The 20,799-nt window shown below is 44.5% G+C and overlaps 1 protein-coding gene across 2 annotated transcripts; it reads right to left on the minus strand.

Moving 5' to 3' along the window:
• Nucleotides 1-977: 977 nt before the first annotated feature.
• Nucleotides 978-20,745, minus strand: Atpsckmt (ATP synthase c subunit lysine N-methyltransferase). 2 transcript variants are annotated; one of them, XM_052743010.1, is made up of 5 exons: nucleotides 20,618-20,745; nucleotides 15,077-15,354; nucleotides 14,237-14,374; nucleotides 11,032-11,082; nucleotides 978-2,587 (listed from the first exon to the last, which is right to left on the minus strand). In XM_052743010.1, exons 1-5 carry the CDS (start codon nucleotides 20,667-20,669, stop codon nucleotides 2,417-2,419), a joined length of 690 nt encoding a protein of 229 aa, XP_052598970.1. In that variant the 5' UTR covers nucleotides 20,670-20,745; the 3' UTR covers nucleotides 978-2,416. The 2 variants fall into 2 exon arrangements, with proteins under 2 accessions (XP_052598970.1, XP_052598971.1); XM_052743011.1 differs by lacking the exon at nucleotides 20,618-20,745 and adding an exon at nucleotides 20,149-20,588.
• Nucleotides 20,746-20,799: the final 54 nt, after the last annotated feature.

Raw genomic sequence — 20,799 nt, forward strand, 5'->3', positions numbered from 1 at the left:
CAAATGATTCAGGGGGTCCTACAAGGAGTGGAAAGGTCCCCATCACTTCAGTGATGTACGTATGCTGCAAACATTGCTTCTGCAACATCCCCACCAAGTGGCTGTCCAGCTCCTGCTTCCCATCCACAGGAAGGAACTTCATGATCCAAGGTAAACCTAACTTCAGGTGACTTCATGGAGTGCATTTCTACTGGGCATGGACTTCCTGTCTACATCTTCCCAGGGATCTTCAAGGCTCTCCAATTCCCAGCAGCACAGTCTAAAACTAGGGCAGATGAGCACAGTGAGGAGCTCATGCTCATGAGCAAGGACCCCTTGGATCAAAACATTTATGAGCAATGAGTGACCCTGGGCCTTGCACAAGCTAGGCAAGAACTCCACCCTGGCTACCATTCTGTCTTCTTTAGCTTTGAATTTGATCAGGTTGGCACTTGTCCCTGATTCTAACCTCTTCAGACACGAACCTATTTCTGACATTCAAATAGTTCTTATGAGCAAACCTGATCAGTGTCCTTAACCTAGTAACTGATAACAATTCAAACTAGCCACAGAGAAGCCACATCTTCTAGTAGAAAAGTCCTCAAAGACTAATGCATGACCTCACAGAAGCTGGTCAAAACACTTGTATGACACTCTGAGGTCACGTGACCTAGCATCAGCTAATGCTTACCACATTAAAGAGGAAGATGGTAAGTTATAAATGACTGCTGTTTGATCCATACCCATCAGGAACATATCTAGAAAACTGTGGGATATCTCCAGGGTACATCGACTCACTACATGTGCCTGGTAAGGAACAGTGGTGACCCCTCTCAATGTGTGAATATATGTCCAGAATATAACAGTGGCAGCTAGAGCAGGAGGTGAGAGCAAGAGATGGACAGCAAGGTCTGTGCTTCCACCAAAACCACCCACCCACCCACCCACCCGGAACTCGCTCTTCAAGGTAAAATCAGACCTGGAAAGCAAAAGACAGCCACAGTCAACAAATGATTTAATGCCTACACCTCCCATGGGCTCCTCAAACAAACAACGCTTCCATTTCTTCAGAGAAGTTCACACACACTGAAATTCACTGTTTCTGCCTTCTACAGGAGAAATTTCGGAGGCCAGGAGCCAGGCATGTCTTCTCACCGTGAACCAGCAGAGCTTGGACAGACATCATGCATGTGATGATCGAGTGACAGAATGCCCCTTTTGACAATGCCCCATTGTCTCCAGTTGGTCCTCACAAGGAAAGTATCAAATGTTCTTATTTTTATCAGCCATCTTTTATAATTAAATTCCCACTAGGACAGCTTTGGAGTTAGGTCCCAGGCACAGGAGCAGAGCTTGTTCTTTTCTCTGTAAGAACAGATGAGCTGAGCAGCTGTACCACCATTCAACATTCATTTTTCAGTCTATGAAGCCTGTCTACTCACAATCAAAGGCTTTCCCTGACTTGTCTTCTATCTAAATCAGTCAAGTCTCTTCTCAGGAGAAATGTTCCACAAGTGGCTGTTCTCATAAAATAAGAGAAGTGGCTGGCAGAAATAATCTGTAATTTCCCTGCATAAGCTTTCCTCAGTGTCTAAATATAAACACCATTGACTGGCCAAAGACAGACCCGTGTTCAGTGTCACTGTCCTGGTGGCAGACGCCAAGGCCTCCTGCTAACAACAGCAACTCAGTCAGATTCCAAAGCTCAGTCACTCACCGTTAAGCCCTTCCTAACTTCTCCCTGGGCCAAGGAACTTCTCTAAAAGCCTCATCAAATCTAAGATACTACTCATGATAATGCAATTGACACCAAACATACAATACTGCTAATAAAAGCCAAGTGCAATTTGTCACAATTTCCCCAATTTTAAAACATGTGCATGTCACATAGTCTGTTTACATACAGTTGTACATATTCAATCGGTAAAGTACAGTGGGCCACCAACATTAGGGTAAATATTCCTTATAAATATTATCTTATAGAAAATTAATTTAGCTACAAGCTACAGAAAGGAGATAAATCTCACTCATGAACAAAACCACAGAAAACTGTAGGCATTTGCACGAGTGCTCCCTTCCTCTTCATCTGGCATTAAACCACACTGTTTCAAGATGACAGCCTTCCAGGCCATAAACATGACTCAGTTACTTATATCTTTGAGCATCCTAGTGTATGAGATGGCAGTAAACCCATTCAAAATATTCCACTGAGCAAATTGTACTGGGAAGGTAGAGGAGGAAGGATCAGAGGTTCAAGTCATCCTCAGCTACACAGCAAATTTCAAGGCCAACCTAGGCTACATCAAACTGCCTTTAAACCTAAATGTTTTTCTGAGCTCTGTTCATTTTCTCCAAAAGGTGAGGACAGCAATGGTGACTTCTCACTTCATGTCAAGGAAAGTGAAGGTCCACTGGATGACCCACTGGACACTCATGGTCAGGACCTCTTCTCCCGTCCTCTGAAAGTGCTCATGTCATACACCCACACGGTGTCAATCCCCTCTCCAGTAGTGTGGTCTGGAGTCCAGTGTGGGAAAGGGAACCGGCAGGCAATAACTCTAGCATCATCCTCCAGTTCAAGCTCAAGCTTCTTCTCCAGCTGTGGCATCTGCGGAGAACAACAGCCATCAGGTTCCCTGAATAGTAACAAAGGAGACACTTCAAAGTGCCTTTCTGCACTTCAAAGTCCCTGAATATACTTACAAACACATCACTTCAGGCACAAACACTTATCAAGCAATCTATCAACACAAGAAGACACATTAACAGCAATTACAGGGACATCTTCTAGTACCAATTATAAAGTAACCTATCTTAGCAGATATGTATAATCAATCCTTGGTTTTCTGACAAAAAATATAATATGGCAATAATTAAAATACTAATTATTTTAAATGATTTATCTACTAAAGCACTTCAACACAGCATGTATTTCATGTATTTAAGACACATTTTTCTATACATTTAACATCTCTGAATTGGGACACATCAAACAACTGACATTATCCTAGAATTACAATCGCTGTTATTTTTTTCTCTACAATAAAAGTACACTGTAGCATCAACATTTAGAGTCGGTCAAATATTGTCTAATTAGACCATGAAAAAGCACATATTCTACCATTTAGAAATAATTTTAAGCTGGGCAGTGGTGGCGCATACCTTTAAGCCTAGCACTGAGGAGGCAGAGACAGGAGGATCTCAGTGAGTTCAAGGCCAGCCTGGTCTACAAAGTAGCTCCGGGACAGGCAGGGCTACACAGAGAAACCCTGTCTCGAAAAACCAAAAGAAGAAAAAAAACAAAAACAAAAAAAGAAAGAGATAATTTTTAAATGTGTGTATAATGTACTAATGATGCATATCCTCCCTTAGGGGTGTTTAGTTCCACCAAGTGCAGCCAGGGCCTGACACACTACGCACCCCTCTCCCACTCAGCTACACCTGCAGCCACAACTTTAGTGAATTTCTAAACAATATAGATAATACATCAACCTCATATAATTTTATTACCCAACCTACCAATAGCATTTTTAGTATTTGCTGAAAGTATTGACATTTTAATTACATCAACAAACAACTATTTAAAATTATCTGTAGTTTGTAAAAATGTATGAATACCCTCATGTTCTAAAAATATGTTTCACTTTCTACTTTTAACTGATTTTGAGATGGTGTCAATTTGTAGACAAGCTGCCAGAACTGAACAAAGGACCCATGAGCAGTCCACCCTGGCCGAGTTCCGGCGCATGCGCAGTCCTCCCCGGCCGAGGCCGAGTTCCAGCGTTGCTCACTACAGCCCTCCTGCCCCATGAACTGACTCTAAACCTTTGAGAAGAGGCTGCATACAACGCTCCTGTTTCTTACACACTCCACATGGGGCTCACACAGGAAACTTACTCTACCCACAGTAACCCCAGAACAATTCAATCTTTTTCTCCCAGTAGTGTCCTGTACCGCCCAGGAAGCAGCTCCATGCTTAGCCATATGGCTCCTCTGGTCTCCTAGTTTGGTTTGCTGTTGTTCTTGTTTATTTTGTTTTGTGGTACTAAGGGATGGTCAGTCTTGTGCATGCTGACCCAGGGCTCTACCCCCAGCTATACCCCGCTTCAGTCTCTTCTGACCTGGGACAGTCCTGTCTTTCATGACAACAGACCAATGACCCTCAGGTTCCTCCGCTATCTGCTCCCGGTGGCTCAGTGGGTCTCTGGCAATGACCCTGCTGTAAGCCTGTGACCTTATCAGAGCTCCAGAAGCCCAGAAGGCCCTCCTGCTCCCGATGGTGCCATCAACCACTGTTCAAGTGAATCTGGCATCTCTGTAATGTACTTACTACCTTCCCTTTATCCTTAGCAACACGCTGTAAGAAACTGTAAGCACCTTTACTCACAGACTGTCTCTGCCCTAGAAGCAGCATATATTAAGGATTCTGACTGCAATCAATTTTTACTATAAAGGCTGCAAAGTAGCAACAGGCTGGTCCATCTTTTCTCTAGATCAGCAGTTCTCAAGCTGTGAGCCAAGATCCCTTTGAGGTCGAACAACCCTTTCACAGGGATCCCCCAAGACCATCAGAAAACACATATATTTACACTATGATTCATAACAGTAACAAAATTACAGTTATGAAGTGTGGCAGTCCAGGTAGGTGTTAAAAACAGACCATGACCTGCAAAGAGATAAGAATGATTGACTTCATCAACTTGGATCAGAGTTTGGGGAACCTAATACCAGGTGGTTCATTGTTAGCACAATTAAAACACAGTACAATTTGAGGAAAGTTTCCAGGCAACAATCAGTCCAATTAGTTCAATCAGTTGCACAATAAAGTTTAAAAGTATCTTATGACTACATGAAGACTCTTTACAAAGTACATGTGACCATGGGGGTGCATTCTAAAGCTAAAACAAAGAATCTAGTGGGATCTCTGACCAACAGCATAGAGGTCAGCAGGCCATAAAGTACTTGTGACCTCTCCCTCAGGGATATGCTGGGGATGTCTTTCTGGATGCTGTGAATGTGTTGCTCTGATTGATAAATAAAATGCTGATTGGCTAGTAGCCAGGCAGGAAGTATAGTATAGGCGGGGTAAGCAGAGAGGAGAATGCTGGGAAGTGGAAGGCTGAGTCAGGAGACACTGCCAGCTGCCACCGCCATGAGAAGTAAAATGTAAAGATATCAGTAAACCATGAGCCACGTGGCAAGGTATAGATTTATAGAAATGGGTTAATTTAAGATGTAAGATCTAGCTAGCAAGAAGCCTGCCATGACCATACTATTTATAAGTAATATAAGTCTCTGTGTGTTTACTTGGGTCTGAGCGGCTGCAGGAACCGGGTGGACTAGAGAAAACTCCAGCTACAGGGATGGGTAATGGTCAAGGAGGGAAGAGTCTGGAATAACCATTCTGGGGAACTAGGGTGAGGTCTGCCTCTATAAAAGAAGGTGGGTGAGGTCACCAGGTTGTTAACAAAATCCACTCTGAGCTTTCTGGATGGAATGCAGGTATTTGATCTTTATCTCCTCCATTGAGGAGACACCCCTACATCATTAACATTCCTGGTTCTTTCAGTGCTTCTCTGTGAGTATAAGGATCTCTGTGCTTATGCCCCCCAACAATGAAATAGCAACAAAAATAATTTTATGGGGGGGTTGTAAATATACATATCCATATTCTAATTTCATTATGCTAATGTTCAAACTGTCCTAATTTGGCCATGGAGCACCTCCTGCATCTGGCTGCTCCACTCTTGGACATACTCCCATTAAATATTTTGAGTACTTCCTCATGTCTGGGCTAACAACATGGTCCAAGCTTTTGTACCCTCCCTCCTGTAACCCTAGATCAGCTACTCTCAAGGATTCCTAGTTCCCTGTAGTGAAAAATGATACTGAGAAATGAAGATCTAAGCAAAAACTACTCCCTCTAAAAGTAACTACAGCCAGACAGAGAAATCAGCAGAGCTCTTGTGAAGGTTTTATTCTTGACCAGCATCTTACAAAAATGACTTGGGGGGAAAAAAACCCAAGATACAGATGGAATAAGCCAAAATTCTAATGCATCATTAGAATTGATAATGTAGAAAAAAATCCATTATGGAGAAAAGATTTCTATTTTTCTAATGGCCAGCAAAGAACTAAAAAAAAAAAAAAAAAAAAAAAAAAATGAAGAAATTATTCCTTGAGGGAAAAATTAAATAAGCAAAAAATGAGACAACATGCATTTTTCAAAATATCAGGTTTCTTATGGTAATTCTGTTCATAAAAAGATAACTGTAAATGTATTCACATTCCTATTCTTTTCTCTTTTATAGTTTCTTTTATTTCAGAGTGACTGTCATATGCTAAGTCAAGATAAACCTAAAAATGAAAGAAGCTATTTCAATCATAAGAAATTAACTGACTAAATTACACATAAATATGCATCAAATCTGTCCTGATATCACACACAGAGAGAAGTAGTGATGTGTCATGCCTGTCTAATAGAATTCAAAATTATTCATATAATTATGGGTTTCAAAATGACACAAACTCATCAGATTCTAATCATATCTTCAAAATGTGAAGCACACCTTGAATCTGCTACAGGCATACGGCAGACCTATGGCTGACGGTGCTGATCTGCGACCTGGCAGCCTCCTTCTTCCTCCACTTGGCTCCAAGGGTGAAGACATCCTTACCAAGATCTCCTGAAGCCTTGGCTGGTTATGCCTCACTCCCCAGACAAAGCTCAGGCCTTGGGCAGGTCCTCCCTGAGATCTGCCTGCCTCCTGGACTGGCCCATGGTTGTACACACTCAGGCATGTGCATCTGAGCTCCAGACTCTTCCTTACCCAAGACTATCATGTGACTCCAGACTCTCCCTTACCTAACACCGCCAGTGTGACCTTAGGAGCCCACACAGAGCTGCTACAGATGGCTCTGCCTGTACCTCTCCCAGCTCAGCTCCTGGTGACCCAAATATCAGGAGTAGAAGACAAGAAGCAGCTGGCCTGAACTCTTCTGTATCTCACCAATGCTGGAGATGCCCACTTCTACTGTTTCTCTTTGCCGTGCAGCTGGAATTTGATCTTCTCACCAGCTAACCCACCCCAGAACCAGCCTTAGTCACCTCCACACCCAAAAGAGCACATAACTGTCTCCCAATTTCTAATGTCTTGGGTCTGACCTCCATGCAGTGGTGGTGATCTTCTTCTGTCCTAACCAGTCTCCATGCCCCCTGCTTACCCCCAACAGTTCCTTCCCTTAGAAGGACCAGCATCCTTCATGTGCTGGCCCTATTCCCTGGCTCACCTCAGATTCACATCACCCTCATCACCTGCATTTGCTCCCTGCTTTCCAGCCAACACTCACACCACTCAGCACTGTGCAACTGCAGGTCCTTAGCATAAGTGACTGTTCAAGGACAGTATCCTTCCAGGGATCCTGACCTGCTCCTTCCCTGTTCTCGACGACCCCACAGAACAGTCTCCTCTAGTATATGGCATATTCTATGTAGATGTCTCCTTTAACATAATCTTTCCACTAGGAAGAGGTACTGTGGGAACATGGTCCAAGAGTGGAGCTGTGTGAAAATAACTTGGAGTGCTTTTATGAGAACACTCCAAGAAAACAATACAAGGGTCTTGTGACCTCAGTTTCTCTAAAACACAGAATTATTCTCAGATTGTTTCCGTGTTCTTCCCAGGTGTAGTTGCTAGGAGTGAGTTTACTTCAGATTACTCATTATTGCTTGCTGTTGTTATGGAATTAAATGTTTAAACTACCCTTTATATGACTCTAGGGAAAACATGTCTTTGCCACATGTGGCTTGTCCTTGTGATTGTATACAGCTTGTGCTCCTGAGAACTTTACTCCTGTGACCTTTCTTAACCCTTGGAGTATAAACTGTCTGAGGCTCTGAATAAAGTTAGCTATTGTGTGAGACTTTAATATGCCTCAGTCATTGACTCCATTCTCGCAGGTCCCCCACCTCTAGACTGTGATAAGGCACCCCAGGGTGTACATGTTTTGTTACTCACTTATGCAGTCAGTGGTCAGGAGACCCTGTCCCCTGTGCAGCAGCCACACTTACTACATGAACAAAGCCTGCAGGCATAGAAGCGCACAGTGTACAGTGTTCACTGAATTCAACAGAAGGAAGGTAGGGGGCACTTCACGGGACCACTGAGGACAGCTTCATGTAGGAAAGGGTAGGAGTTCACTCACCAAACCCTATGCAGAGTGTGTCTGAGGTCACCAAGAATGGACGGTACAGGCTCTGAGGAGCAGCACAGCCAAGTCCAGGGACTGACCAGATGAAGAACTGTGCAGAGAACTCATTAAAAAATGACTAAGACAAGGTCACAAGTGGGGAGGAGCCACTCCATGCCAATCTGAGTCCCACGGCATGTTTGGACCTTTTCCCTAAGTTAGCAAGAAGTCACAGAGGGTTTAGTGTTTGGTGTTTTGGCTTTTGGGGGTGTGTGTTTGTGAGACAAGGTCTCAGGTAATCCAGGCTGACCTCAAACAGGCTATGCAGCCAAGGATGCCCTTGAACTCCTGATACTGTGCCTCTGCCTCCCAAGTGCTGGGACTACAGGCGTGCACCAGAACAGCTGGTTTATGTAGTGCTGGGGACTGAACCCTGGGCTTCACGCCTGATAGACAAACACCACCTGAGCTACATCTCCAGCCTCACAGAGGATTTTAAACAAAGCCCCAGTTAACCTGCTCCACATTTTGAAAAGAGCCTCTTGGTGCATAAATTCAGGCTAAATATAAAAATGTACAACCTTCGTAGTGTGTTCACCAGGTCCAAATGGGACTCCTCAGCATACTCTGATACATACTTCATTTTGAAGTGTTAGCTCCAATTTCCACCTCCAACTGCACTGTGCCTTCAGGAATAATCCAGTTGGTATTAAAAGCAGGGCTGAGGCATTACAATGTCAGCTCTCCTCCTCCACACTTCCCTAAGGTTCCTCCTGACTCGACAAGTGCCCATCAGTGCCTCAGCTGTCCTTAGACACTTGCCTTGACATGTTCATTTTGGAGGGCCAGCTGATCCATGCTCAAGAGAACGAGATGCAATTCAACAGCATCCTTACACAGCCAGGTAAGACTTTCCCAGGGCCACACAACTATGAGAGGGCAAAGCTGATCTCCAACTTCCCAGCCAGCATTTTCTCCTACCCCTCACTACTTCCTCTTGACCAAAGTCTGACATGGACTGCAAGTGGGGATCCCACACGTGACACTCCAGCTCAACAGATGACAAATGGGCTCCTCCCCACCCACCGTGTGCAGAGCCCTAGCTGGCTGAGTCTTTTTTAAGGGACATGAATGCCCTTTGGATTCCCACTCTTCCTCTTTTTCCCTAGAAACAAGGAACAGTGAAATGCTGAAATTCCTCGGTTAAGATTCGTCTGTGTACAGGAGAATAAGCAATAATTGCATGTATTTTTCAAAATAACAAAACTCACACTGCCCCTGAGGAAACAGCCAACACTGTGCAAACCAACCCTGTCTCAGGCAGCAGGGCAGCCTCCACTCAGCATTACAAAGGCCACTGCTGCCCCCAGCTGGGACATGGCAGCAGGGCTTCAGAACAAACCCACATCTCAGCTTAACGTCTTCTCTCCAGGCAACATAGGATTCCCAGTAAATCTGCTTCTCTACTTCCTACATTAAAGTTACTTGTCTCCAATATGCTAATCATTACATCTTAGAAGGCAGAACCCAAACATCTTAAGTAGTAAGCCACCATCAAAATTCCCTATCTAATCTATGATCCCAAATTATTTTTATCTGTAGGGTGAGGGGAGTTGAGACAGGGCCTTACTCTGTAACCTAGGCTGGCCTCAAATTTACAATAACCCTCCTCCCTTGGTCTCCGGAGTGCTGGGGTTAAGCTGGGATTGCAGGCATGAGCTGAGGCCTGACCCAAGCAAGTTTTCAATGATCAAGGACCAAGCCCTCTCACCTGCCTTCACTTTTAGAACAAAGCACAGTTACTCACAGGTCCCATGGCAGACACATGGATAGAGTCACTTTGGTAATAACATCATTTCTGGTTTGTAAAAAGCAAAAAATGTGCCATTGCACTGTAAGTTCCAATGTGAGGATCAATTTCTCAAGCAGTTAAACACTGTGAATAAAAGTCCAAGCATAGCTGGGTATGGCGGCACATGCCCATAACCTCCACACTTGGGAACCGGAGGCTGCAAGTTGAAACCCAGCCTGAGCTACATAACAGTTTCCAGGCCGGCCAGGGCTACACAGTAATATGATACTCTAGCTCAAAAAACAACAAAAATCTAAGGCATAAATAAGAAAATGAAACAACAAAAGTGAAATTTCCTTTTTATTTTAAATTAAAAACCCTATCCGTTATATTGTGCCATTTCAGCAAAGATCCAATTCTACCAAGATTATTATGGCTACAATTACAGACTTTGAGAAGTAAAAAGGGATTGCTTTCTCTGGTCTCTAAACCAGCAATGACAGTGAAGCATCCTACCCTGACTATCTCTGCAGAGGCTAGAGACACCCATTTTCAGTACAATTGTGTGGCATTTTCACTTTCCAAGTACATAATCAAAGTTCAATACTCAGCTCTTTGGCAAATCTGTGAATTGGAGGAAATTGAAACCAGTCAATGCTCATCCACCCTTAAAATTATCTTCCAGCAAAACTGAAGAATGATCAATTCAAAGGGAACATCCCATTAACTTCCCCAAGTGATTGCAGTGGGGTGTGAGTGAAAAGCCGTGAAAATCATCAACTATACTCAACGCTGGGACCTCATAAAGCAGTTTTCAAACTGGGATTGTTAAGGCTTTAGAGGATCATTGAGTTTTTTTTTTCTCTGAAACTAAAATTTTAAAATGTGTCTGAATCTTTAATGACTACACTTTTAAGGTCCTTAGTATTTTACTAAACCAATGACCTGAAATCCAACGTTCCCCTCAAGTCACTGGGAAACCATCACTGCACGTGTGAGAGGTGACGAACTGCATGCAGCCGATAGGGCGGCGACATTACGGACCCCAGAAGACGGGGCTGCATACTCACCATCTGGGGCACACCAAAAATGACAACATTGGAGTACTGTGCAAAGGTGACCTAAACAGGATGGAGAAAGAATGGTGGGTTAATTCTAAGCAGACAAGCATCACAATAAACCTGCCTCACTGGAGCCCACATGGCCAGGCAGCAGGTTTTCACACACTCCCCCGAAGACTAGCCTCCTTAAGAGGCCCAATAAAAAGAACACATCGCCCACACTTTGATGCACACCAGGCAAATGCATCAGCTTTCGGGATGCATCCTGGGCCTCATCTCCCCGTCCTCACAGGGACTCCACCAAGGCAGAACTGTGTCCTGCTGCCAGTCAAATCTCCTAAAGCCACCTGTTTCAGGCTGCGGCATCTTCAGACTTCTAATCTTCTCCTCTTCCCAAAACACTGCGTTGAAAGTTCAATAAAATGGTTTTTGCAGCAGTTGAAAAATGGGGTAAAAGTGCTTTGCCAGTCAAAATTCTTATTGCCCAATAAAATCGTATTTGCTCTATGGAGACCGTTTAGTTATATACAGCCTGAAAACAATGCGAGCAAAATCTAAGTGCGTTTTTATAAGCTGCTGAGGACAGTATTACAGTGGGAAATTCTTACTTAAGAAAAAGCACTTTGTGAAGCTTCTTAACACAAAACACAGGGTTTTGTTGTTTGGGTTTTTTTATTTTTTTTACACCAATAGTGCAGACACTGATATCAACAGTTAATAAATGGGACCTCGTGAAACTGAAAAGCTTTTGTAAAGCAAAGGACACCGTCAAAAGGACAAAAAGGCAGCCCACAGAATGGGAAAAGATTTTCACCAATCCCACATCTGACAGAGGACCGATCTCCAAAATATATAAAGAGCTCAAGAAACTAGACACCAACAAACTGAATAATCCAATTAAAAAACAGGGTACAGATCAAAACAGAGAATTCTCAACAGAGGAATGGCCAAGAAACAAAGAAATGGTTAACATCCTTTGCCATCAGAGAAATGCAATCAAGACAACTCTAAGATTCGTCTTACACCTGTCAGAATGGCTAAGATCAAAAGCACAAGTGACAGCTCATGCTGGCAAGGATGTGGGACAAGAGCAACACTCCTCCACTGCTGGTGAGAATGCAAACGTGTTCAGCCACTTTGGAAATCAATATGGCAGTGTTGTTGGTTGGTCTCTGGCCTTTTGGGGGCCTGCCACCCAACTCCCAAATAAATACACAGAGCATTTCTTAATTATGAATGCCTGGCCTTAGCTTGGCTTTCCTTAACTTAAACTATCCCGTCTACCTTTTGCCTCTGGGCGTTTCCCGTTCTCTTACTTCTGTAAATCTTACTCTTACTGTGTGACTTGCTGTGTAGCTGGGTGGCTGGCCCCTGGAGTCCTCCTCCTTTTCTGGTTCCTAGTTCTCTCCTCCCAGACTTCTCCTTCTATATATTCTCTCTGCCTGCCAGCCCCACCTATCCTCTCTCCTGCCTTGCTATTGGCCGTTCAGTTCTTCATTAGACTACCAGGTGTTTTACACAGGCACAGCAACACAGCTTCACAGAGTTAAACAAATGCAACATAAACAAAAGTAACACACCTTAAAATAGTATTCCCCAACATGGCAGTTCCTTAGAAAATTGAGAATTTATCTACCTAAAGACCCAGCTATACCATTCCTGGGCATATACCCAAAGGAAGCTTCATCCTATCACAAGGACACGTGCTCAACTATGTTCGTATCAGCTTTATTCATAATAGTCAGAAACTAAAAATAACCTAGATGCCCCTCAACTGAAGAATGGATAAAGAAAATGTGGTACATTTACACAATGGAGTATTACTCAGCTGTTAAAAACAATGACATCATGAAATTTGCAAGCAAATGGATGGAACTTGAAAAAAAACATCCTGAATGAGGTAACCCAGACCCAGAAAGACAAACACAGTATATTCTCACTTACAAGTGGATGTCAGCTGAAGGTAAAAGACAATCATGCACAGACCCATTTCAGGGGCGATGCAGATGCCTAGTACAAGGGACATTACAAGAGTAACCCTAGCAACATTCCTAGTAATGGAGGATAAGGAGCCTGAACTGCCATCTTCTGTAACCAGGCAAGGCCTCAAGTGGAGGGATTGGGACACCAACCCAACCACAAACCTACAGCTTGTCCTGCCTGCAGAGCATTCTGGGACTGGTGCCAGCAGAATCCTCATCAAAGAAACTAGAGAGACTTGATCCAGCACCTGATAGGAGAAGATACTGAGTCCCACAGCCAAACATTATGCAGAGCTCGAGGAGTCCTGCAGAGGGGGGGGGGGGGGGGGGGGGGTGGATCAGAGGAACCAGAGGTAACAGGGATACCATGAGAACACAGCTCACAGAATCAACTGGCTAGGACTCATGGGGGCTCACAGACATCAGGGAGCCTATAGGGGCTGACCCAGGTCCTCTGCACATACATCACAGCTGAGTAGCTTGGTGTTCTTGTGGGACCCCTAACAGTGGGAATGCAGGTGACAGGCTCTTTTGTCCACTTATGGGACCCTCTTCCTCCTGCTGGGTTGCCTCATCCAGTCTTGATTTGATAGTATGTGCACGGTCTTACAGTAGCATGCCATGTTTGGTTGATGTCCCTGGGAGGCCTGCTCTTTTCTGAGGGGAGATGGAAGGAGGGAGGATCTGAGAGACAGGGAAGGTGGGGGTGAAGGGCTGGGAGAGAAGGAGGGGAAACTGCAGTCGGGATGAAATGTGAGAGAATAAAGATAGATAAAAATATAGGAATAAAGAGTACAAATATATTTAGAAAATCCTTCCTTTTATGATTACAAGAAGGAGCCACCATAGCAGGTTCACAGACTTCCTTCTATCATCCGTCTTTGTCTCTCTCTTAACACGCAAGCACATACACAGAAAAGCCAAATATTTATCAAGAATAATCTGATTTCTAAGTGAAATGAAATAGCTCATTATTTCACAAAAAAAAGAAAATGCTTTAATTTAGTCAATAAATTCCTAGCTTTCATATGACTTTTATCAAAACTTGAAGCTTCTATACTAAAGCACAGCCTATTATTATAAATCTATGAGGTTAAAATGCATTTGCACTTTGTTATCCAAAATATTCATTTGGACTTTATTTTTCTTTCAACAATCTTTCTTGTCAGCACACTAATTATGAATGAAGAAGCTCCATCAGCTTTTCTAGCACCATCCTCCACATCATGTACCTTCCACAGATCTGAAATATAAAATCTGGCAGAGCCATGCACACCCTCTCTCCAGGCACGGTATCGGGAGTACCAAACCAGCCATGGATTCAGTTCGTAGCCCACAGCTGGAAATCCTTCCTTTGCAGCCGCAATCACCTAGACAGAAGCAGGGGGTTAGCAAAAGAAAAATGTCAGTGACCTTTTCTTTACTCAGAGATTCAGGTTGTTCACAACATGGTAAAGTCACTAAAATTCGGATTTTTTTTTTTTTTTTTTTTGACAAGGCCTCGTGTAGCTCAAATTCTGTATCTAGCAGAGGCTGATCCTCCTGCCTCCACCTCCCAAGTCCTGGGATTTCAGCCACATGTAACTGTGCCCACCCTGAATTCCTATCTTTAGTCAAGCAGGGCTTCACCAATGCCCTTTCTTATTTAACTTTCTATCAGCTCCTAGGAATCATCACTTACCCATGTATCAATACAGAGAAGCATAAAGCAAGCATCTAAAGTGCAAAAAAGTCAAGGTAATTTAGCTCCACAGCTCCACGTTTCTTGTAATCATGCCACATTTACTGGATCAAAAATTCTAATAGACTATTTGGTAATTAGCAATTAATTGCTCCTTTCTATCTGGCATGTTTACAGAGTACTTTTCCTCCAGGAGGAAAAAAAAATCAATCAGAGAAAAATGAACTCTAAACACATGCTGGTGGTCCAACCGTTAGCCAAACACAAAGTGAAACACACACTTTCCAAACTGTCACATTTAGCAAGTCTTTGCAGAAGCCTCATAAGAAACATAAAGCAGAAATTCTAACAATTCTGGTTCCAAACCTTAAACTGTTTGGACATGACTCACAATGCGTCCATCGCCACTGCCGATGTCCACCAGGGATCCTCTTCTGTGTTGCAACATCTTCACAACGTTTTCGATCTGCTTCGAAGTGGCAGGCACAAACGGCAAACAAACTTTCCGGAGGGCTGGTGTGACAAACGGTGTAGCCACAGCATACACTATCACCAATGCCCCACCAACAAGCCCAGGAAATAAGAACCCCCAATTGCTCTTCTTCAAACTGTTGGAATCCAAACTGGTAGGCAGAACACGGCCTGGCTGCCCTTCTTCCTCAGGTGTTTCTAGGCATGAGCCATTGTCAAAAGAGAGCAGAAACACACAGCACACACATCAGAAAACCAACAACTCTTGTGACATTTTTGTGTTTATTTGTGTACAGGTGTGTGTGCATGCACATGCACATGCACACACACACACAGGCCAGCAGAGGTGTCAGATTCCCTGAAGCTGCAGTTATAGGTGGTTATGGCTACCTGACATGGGTGATGGGAACCAAGCTTGGGTCCTCTGCAAAAGCAGCAAATGCTCTTAACACCAGGCAACCTCTCCAGCCCAGCTCATCTTTTTAAAGGATACGTTCACTGGATACAACCTAATTTACAGGTATAAAATTCTACAGTGACTTCTAAACTCCACTGACAAAATTAAAGTGATTTGGGGAAAATTCTTCAATGCTAATGAAAGATCTAAAATCTTTTCTTTCCAATGTACTGGTTTAGTATATGTCTAGGACTCTAGTAATATGTTATCTCAAAACCCATTATTGCAAGTTTTAATCATAAACTTCACATTTTTACAAAGAAAGTCTGAACAAAGAAAGCTTCAAGAAAAAAATAAGCATGAAAATGTCTAGTTATTGACCATTTAAAATGGGCTGAATGCATTATAGCATCTATAATCTAGTTAGTTGTATAGCTACAATTTTGAGGCAACCAGGGATGAAAATTAGATTTTGCTGAAGTCTTTAATAAATATGGTAATAAAAAAGTTTAAAACACATGGGGGGGGGGTCATTGCATTATTCTCAGCACAGAAGAAAGCAAACTCTAATCTATGACTGTGGAGAAATGCAAGTCCCCTTAATGTTTCTCCTTTTGTGTTCGCCCTTTAAAATACGTCCTTAGTAAGATGAAAACTGAGGGGAGCGAAGTTGATTAATGACAAGCAAAGCCCAGCTAAGAGCCAGACAAGGTGCCAGCTCTGTCACAGTGTTAACAACGTGACCTCACAGTCCTCCTGATGAACTCCACCTCCGTAAACCATGGGCCCCCAACAGCTGGGCTCGGGTAAGGCGATCACAAGGCTCAGGCACACAGCAAGCAGAGGCACCCAGTGTCAACTATTTCACATTACTAGAACACTGTGGGACCACCCCCACCCCACCCCACCCACCCAGGCAAACAGACCACTGCTGTGGGTAAGACTGAAAACACACGAATCCACAGGAAGCAGGAAAAAGTCGAGGAAGGACAGCAGATGCTTGCCATTCGTTTATGGCTGCTCATAGCTGTCAGGAAGCCATTCAAAAGGCCTGCAGTGCTTACTTCAAGGTGCTGTAAGAAATGACCACAGCCTTACTGGCTTACAACACCTTTCTCACTACCCCCTGGAGGTCAGGAGTCTGCAGTGGACTGGCAAGGCTGCATTCCTCCTAAGGCCTCTAGACTGGGGACGAATTCCTTTGCATTTTCCAGCTTTGATTTTAACCCCACAGCACTCCAACCCCTGCTTCCATCCCGATTTCTCCTTTCTCCCATTCCAGTCCTCCCTTCTGACAACAGTGTGCACACCAAGTTAGTCCAAGATAATCTCTGACCTTCAATCCCATTTGCACAAGCTACATCAGTCAGAACGCAGATACAACGGGGGCGGGGGACATTCTACACACTACACCCATCAGTGGGGACAACCTACTCTACTGAGTTACAACTCTGAACACAGGACACAAGAGAAGCTGCCAAACAGCACTAGGTCACAATCCAGGGCAGCTCTCAACACCGCTTCCTCAGCTCAGCATAACTTTGCTTCCGAGACCCCCTTAAAGTGAGTTTTAAAGCTGCTTCTGTAGTAGAGAGCCAACATGAGGAGGGGAAGTAAGCCTGCTGCTGGGACAGTGATCGTGGGGGAGGGCGGGGAGTCTGCTGCCGATGCTGTGGTCGTGTATAAAGTCACCCTCAGGTGTTATGGTAACAGCAACCTTCAGTAGTTTCAGTTATCATGTGGACACTGTGGAGGAATACGCTATCGTCATTACACATTCACTCATTTGAGAGACGTCAGGGCTCATTGGCTGCCTTCATGGAGAGTCCTCCTACGGGCGTCCCAGTGGAGCACAGCACAGGCTGTAAACACATTTAAGATTCAGTCCTGGTGTCTCTGAACCTAAGCTAGCTGTTTAACATCTGATACTAAGCTGCTGCTGCAGTATGGCTTGCTAATCAGGAGAATTTTCATTTTTTTTTCTTCTGCACAACTCAAAACTTAAGAAAAAGAGTTTAGTAATACTACTATCCTTCTCTGATTACCACATTTAAATTAACATGTATAAGGTATAAACCGAAAGACTGTGTAACAACTGTTAACTGCCATCCTTGAAGACTACCATTTGGAGGAATGGACGCGCCATTGTTTTTTCGAGACAGTCTTGCTACGCTGGCCTTGAACATACATTGATTGTCTTGCCTCAGCCGCCCAAGTTCTAGGATTACAGGCATCCACCACCACACTCAGCTTAGAAACCCAGTTTTTTAGGCTTTACTGGGACAGAATTGATACACCTTGTCCAGTAAACGTGTACAGTTCACTGGGTTTTAGCGGGTGTATGCAGGCCTCATCAGTCAGTTTCAGAACATGATGGCCCACGAGCCCCTTAACCCTTTAGAGTCACCTCCCCACCCGCCCTCTGCCACCTGCCCCAAGTGACCACTACGTTAGTCTCCATAGCCTCTACTTTGGACTTAGATCAAACAGCTTGCAAAGGCCAGGGGGATGGCTCAGTGGGGTGCGCTGGTGTTCATACAGGACGACCTGAGCTCAGATCCCAGCACCCACGCAAAGGCCAGGCACCATCACAGCACTGGAAGGCAGAGACAGGTAGAACCCAGGGACTGGCTCGCCAGCCAGCCTAGCCGAAACGGCCGAGCTCCAGGTTCAGCGGGCAACCCTGTCTCAAAAGAATGAAGTGACCGAGTGGTGGTGGAGCCCATCTTTAATCCCAACACTTGGGAGGCAGAGGCAGGTGGATCTGTGAGTTCGAGGCCAGCCTGGTCTACAGAGTGAGTTCCAGGATAGTCAAGGCTACACAGAGAAACTCTGTCTTGAAAAACTAAAAAAAAAAAAAAAAGTGGAGTACATCAGAAATACCTTATGTCAAACTTTGGTCTCCATGGATACACATATGGAACTTCTGCACACACACACACACACACACACACATACATGCTACAGTCTGTGGTCTTCTAACCAACTTCTGTCATTTAAAATGATGTACTCTAGAATCATTCATGCTATTCCTTATCAGTGCTTGATTCCTTTTTACAGCTGAACATAATTCCCTAATATAAATAGATCACACTGTTTATCAAGTTGGGCAATAGTTAATTAAAAATGTGTCTGTAGCCCAAATTCTACCTCACCTGTATATACATGTACCCATCCATAAACCCAGCAATGCATACAATAACGAGGTCCCGGTCTCCAGGGTCTCCCAGCTGGTCTGTGTAAGTAGTGGGGGACCAACTGAGGCAGACAAAGGCTGCAAGAAATATTATACTGAATACGGGGAAATGGAGGGAAACTATAAGCAGAACACTTGAACTGAGGGCAAAAGAAGCAAGCCTGGGGACCTGGGCGTGGAGGCAGGACAGAGCGGGGTCTGCAGTACAGCAAGGAGAGGAGCCTACAGAAGGGCAAGTCTTTGACTACAAGGGGTCATCCGGTCTCTCCTTCAGCATGTGGGATGGAGATCCAGCACAGGTTGTCAGGTCGGCAGCCAGTGCCTTTACTTGAAGTCTTTCGTGAAGCCAGAGGTGATGCTACCAACAGATGAATGGCTACAGTTCAGTACATACATACATACATACAACGGAGTTTTATTCCGTTGTAAAGTAAGAACGACTCACAAAGGAAAATACCAGTTTTCTCTCAGATGTAAAAATCTTAATAGTGTGATAGTGTGTGTGTGTGTGTGTGTGTGTGTGTGTGTGTGTGTGTGTTTCTGAGGGAGGCGGAAGAGGTCTAAAGGGAGAAGGGGAAAGGAAATAACAGGACAACAAGAGAGACAAAATACTGCATGTTTTCTCCTATGTGGAACCTAGATTTGATGATATATAATGTATGCACATATGTGATAAATAACTATTTGGGGAACAATGAGGAAATTCAAGTGAGAAGAGTGGGAGAGGAAGGAACAGTGAGGGGTGCTTAATGCAAGGTGCAATGACATAATTTTATACATATGAAAATGTTATCATGAGACCTTATTTTGTGTCTTTTTAACCCTTTCTTGTACTGACCTAATGTCATCTGTGTCCTTTTGCTATATATCCCCTACTGATACTAGAAGTCATCCTAGACAGGGTTCTGACAGGAAATAGGGTGCAGAAGACACTGTTGGATATTTTCTAATCTCAAATCAACAGCAAAATGGACTGCAGAATCCACCATCTGAATATTTAAAAAACACCAACTCAACAAAACTGAAGGAAAATAAGACTACTACAAAACACAAAAGACACTAGGTGCATCACTGGAGAAGAGGAGACAAGAGGGCTAGGCGTTAGGCAAGATTAACACATCAGCAACCGTACGACAGCAGGCTGGCTTTCAGCCCTGTGCTGGCACATGCATTCTAATTTTGAGTACTTGGTAAAATCCGATAATAATACAGCAGGGACAGTTTCTGTTCCGTGGAGTACGGGTGGAGAGATTGGAAATTCGTGACCAATCTAAGCTTATAAAATGGATCGTGATTTCGGGCCGACGGACAGCGCAATTAGCGTTCTGGTTATCTTTCTAAAGGCAAAACGCTGGGGTTAAGAGACTCCGAAGCCAAGACCGCGCTACTTTGTCTCCACCTGGCATAGACCGGCGGGCCAGTCTCAGGATCTGTGCACCGTGGGGAGTTAAGAACCAATACTGCGTGCAGACGACCAGGCGCTCTTCTCCCTGAACACTCCCAGCAACCCTGTCAACTATTACTGCTATTTTTTTTTGCAGACAAGAAAACAAAGCCGCAGGATCAATAACTTCAAAGCAGCGGCTCGTCCACGACAGGGCTGTGACTCCAGCGGCCCCAGGGCTTAAGATCGGGCTGAGGAGTGAGTCGCGTGCAGGGAAGCGGGAAGAGTCCCCCGCAAGCACTGTGGACGCCGCCACCCAGCCAGGAGAACACCGACAGGGGCGCGGAGGAGGACGGCGCAGGCCGAGAGCGCGGCACCCACGCGCGCCCGCGACCACACCGGCTGCCGGCCGCGCCCCCGCGCCCCACGCGCGCCCGCGCCGCAGCCCGCTAAGGAACCCGCCGCCATGCCGGCCAACTCTCACCTCCTCTCTCCATCGCGGAACTTCCGGGGAGACCGGAAGTGGAATCTACCATCTTCCCAGAGCCGGGGTGGAAATAAAGGAGAAAACGTCTTAAGGAAATTAGCTCCCCACTGCGACTCTGTAATCAAAAACTCTCAGAAACCAAAACCTTAAATAAGTGACTGAATTGGATCTGGTATTGG

The sequence above is a fragment of the Peromyscus californicus genome, unplaced genomic scaffold (genome assembly GCF_007827085.1).
Source record: "Peromyscus californicus insignis strain IS unplaced genomic scaffold, ASM782708v3 Scaffold_18__1_contigs__length_77618521, whole genome shotgun sequence".
NCBI classification, from domain to species: domain Eukaryota; kingdom Metazoa; phylum Chordata; class Mammalia; order Rodentia; family Cricetidae; genus Peromyscus; species Peromyscus californicus.